General features: G+C 44.8%; 1 protein-coding gene across 1 annotated transcript in view; it reads left to right on the top strand.

The window, feature by feature from the left end:
- Window positions 1-3,747, top strand: part of NKTR (natural killer cell triggering receptor) — a 50,192-nt gene that overhangs the window by 3,574 nt on the left and 42,871 nt on the right. The window contains 1 exon segment of the mRNA XM_014520982.2: window positions 180-265. Coding sequence (XP_014376468.1) covers window positions 208-265 — 58 coding nt within the window. The 5' untranslated portion in view covers window positions 180-207.

The following is a 3,747-nucleotide window of genomic DNA, read 5'->3' as shown; positions in this document are numbered from 1 at the left end:
CACACCCCCTCATGGGGCTGTGGGCCAATGGGAGCCCTCCACAGCGCCCCACCCACCAATCAGGGGAGAGCAGGCTGTTTGCCCCTCCCCCGGCTCCTGGGGTGGGGGTCGTGTGCGGAGCAGGGGGGGCCGGGCGGAGGGCGCCTGGCTCACCCTTTCCCTCTCTCTCCTGTGCCCAGGGCGTGAGGCTGGGAGACGGGGGCTGCCATGGGCGTGCAGGACCGGCCCCAGTGCTTCTTCGACATCGAAATCAACCGGGAGCCAGGTAAGAGCGGGGGCATCCTCCCGCCCCTCTGCCCTGCCTGCGGGCAGACAGCTCGCCCTTCGAGCGGGGGAAACACTCGCATTTTGGGACTCGACGGCGCGATCGAGCTGCGCAGGCCGTGTCGTTTTGCAGAGAGGTCGATTGGCGTGGGGCGGTTTGGATGTAGCAGGGGGGTAATCCTGCCCCAGCCTGGGCTTGGATTAGATGTGGTCCCTGGAGGGCCCTTCCAGCCCTTCTCCCCGATTCTGTAATTTAATATGCCTTGAAGAGCAGGAGTCCTGGGTGGCTTCCTAAAGGTGGTTTGGCTTGTGTCTCATTCCGGCGCCCGCAAACCGCCCAAAAATGAAGAAAACTGGGGAGAAAATTACAGCTGTGCAGTTTATAAGCTCCTAAAGCGCATTTACTGCTCTCCTTAATGCCGGTTGTGGACGGACTAGGTGGCCTAATTGTTTTCTTTCATCCCTAGCTCTTGGTTTTCATCATCGTTGTTTCTGGCTCAGATCAAGTGTTAACCTGCCCTTCGTAGGCAATCTAAGTTTTCGTCCTAGCCTGGCGGTTTTGTGGGTATAGTCTTCGTTCTATCTCTTCCCCCTTTGCTAAAGGGCGGTATTTAATCTTTATGATGACAGCTCTTATAGGCATTGAAAAACACACAATTTTAGCTATTAGTGCCTTCCTGTACACCCCTACTGAAATAAAAATTCTTTAGGCTTTCAGTTTGACTTTTCTGTGATTTCCTGAAAGCTTTTAACTTCAAAATAATGGCTTGGATCTGTTCCTCCACCCCCACCCCCCCCTTTACTTCTATATACAGGGGCTAATTGAGGCTATGTGGGTTGCTCCCAATTTTTCCTGAAATTTTCTGGAGTAATCTCTGTATCTGCAGGAGATTGTTATAGTAAGCACAGTCAGCACCGTTCACCGAAAAAAGCACTGTTCTCTTTACTGTTGTACTGTTCCAAAAACAGGTGACGGTGCATTAAACAGAACGTCATTATTCCCACAACTTTAAATTTGCTCTTGAAATTGAACGGGGAGCGTTTGTTTATAACATCATATTTAGGAATTAGGGGTATGGGGGTGCCTGTGTGTCTCCAGTTTTTTGTCTAGTGGGTTTATAACTGAAAGAAGTGATACAGTTGCCATCCTAAAGTTTGCTTCTTCGTTCTTTGCTCTTCTTTTTGTTTCTCCCGTTCTGGAGTTGTTTATTGGATCACATTAGTTTTTGGTTTCTTTGTTCTTTTCCTGCTTTGTCTCTCCTCCTTCAGCCACATTTCTGCTTCCACTTTTATGTCCCTTGCTACCTTCCCTGCCCTTCTTATAGTCATTTGTTTTGCATCCACAGGAGGAAATAGAGTACCAAGCTGCCGCTTTCCATTCCTGGCTGGCTTCGGTTGGTAACGTTCTAAGAGAGGACAAAACCGTATCCAGCTTTGAGATCACTTCATGTTAGTGGTGCTGAGATGCAATACTTTTATATCCAGCCTTTCCCCTTAATGCAGAGCTTGGCTGTATAGAGCAGGGGTAGAGTTTTGGTCCTGTGCAGTGCTGACTTCATTCCTTCTCTAAAGTTGAATGAACCCCACAACTACACAGCAAGTTGAAACCTGGCCATATATTTATTGAAACTGATTAATGATTTACAGTTTTGGGGGGGAAAACCATGCTGACTTGCAAACATTAAGTTCAGGTCTTGTAATGATGTGGTTCTCTCCCTTGGTGTATAATTATCCTCCTGAGTTTGCCATAAAATTGTGCTTTGAATCCAAGCTTTCATTCGAAATAAATAAATAAAGTTAACTCTGGAGCCCTGTTGGTTGCAAAGATAACCTACAAAGTCTGAGTCAAGTATAAGCACTACAGCAATGTGTGCACACACTGATAAACAATGTGTACTATTCTTTCTGTGTTGGTAAGATATTAATTCAGCAATCTGATAAAAGCTTAAGTGTCAAAATAACTAGTGATTATACCAATTTTTAGTATTAATATAACAATAATGTGCTTTTTCATCTTTGGGTTTAGGGAAGATGTTGGGGAAGGAAGCACTGATACATTTAGTTATCAAAGTTGCAGTAGTGGGTAGACAAACATCATCAGTTTTCTTCCTCCTATACTTATGGATTTTTAAAGTGACTTTCTCCCGGAAAATGGAGGAACTGGATATCCTCTGTAGCATCAAAAGCTTCATCTGTCTCCTGGATCTTAACATGTGTAGTTTGCTATAGCTTTGTGGTCCTGGTAGCTCCAAGATGTCTTCCACGTATCAACCAAAACAGACAGCCTTCCCCTTAACAGGCTTTACAGAGAAGTTATTCATTGCCACCACAGGTATCTGCAGCAATTCAACATATGGGAGCAGTGTAAAAGTGATTTAAAGTAGTGTTTAAAGTAGATAGAACATCTCCCAGGCCAGCCAGTATAGTATCTCTTGTAAAGGGGCAGACAGATTGGAGTGGGCTCCCCTGCCACACATTTAGATCTATAGTACAAATAATACAAGGGGCAGGAGTTGTTAATAATAATAATAACAACAACAACAACTCTTTTAGCCATTATAGCTTAATTCAGGTAATTTAATACTGATCATCATAATTTCTTTTACCAATAGGTTCTTGTATTAAACTTTTTATGGCAAGTATTTGTACTATGCTATAGATTGTATTCCAGGGCTGTCCAGCTGGCTGCCTGTGGGTCACACGTGGCTCATGACAGGTTAGCTATTGACGTGGCCCATCCAGCTATTGTTCCCCTCATTGCTTTGACTGCTGCTGGGGTCTGCAGATTCTTTCTCGCTCCTTTGGCTTCTGCTTCCTGCGCCTGCCCCAGGGGTGGTGCAACAGCTCGCAGTGCAGGGCCTCGGGATGCCTCTGCAGTGCAGCAGGGGAGCTTCTGTCTAGGTAGATGGGGGGTACAGTGCTGGAGTATGTGTGCAGCATGGTGCAGCTGGGGGGCACGTGTAAGAAAGGGCATCCATGCTGTGAGGGAGCTGGGGAACCTGTGGCTCATGCTGGTATAGTCCACGTGGCATGCAGCTCCTAGCTGCTTACAAGTTGGATGGCCCTGTTGTTTTTTTTTCAGCAAGCTTTGGAAACCAGTGTTTTTCACTGCAACTTGAAATTTTAATTACTGCCAGGAAGTTTGTTTTGTATTTCTTTGTCATCGTGTTTGGTGTGTCACAAAACCAATTGCAGTATAAATTGAAAGTATACCAAGAACGAGCACTTTACTTCCTAGTTATGCTACTAAAATAAAATAATACAGCTTATTTGTTCTTGGTATTCTTTTTACCTTTTTTTGTAAATCTAATGGGAAAAATACTAAATTGTACAAAACATGAAAACAGACTAGTTTACAGGACTTGTATACCCTGATAAATCTGGAAGGGTGGTATACATGCACTAAATATAATACTGTAATTTAAAAACCCAGAGGTCAGTTGTGTTTTAATGCCATAGATATCTAAAGTCTCTTCATCCTCT

The sequence above is a fragment of the Alligator sinensis genome, unplaced genomic scaffold (genome assembly GCF_000455745.1).
Source record: "Alligator sinensis unplaced genomic scaffold, ASM45574v1 scaffold531_1, whole genome shotgun sequence".
Classification (NCBI taxonomy): domain Eukaryota; kingdom Metazoa; phylum Chordata; order Crocodylia; family Alligatoridae; genus Alligator; species Alligator sinensis.
This window is presented reverse-complemented; position numbering and strand designations above follow the sequence as displayed.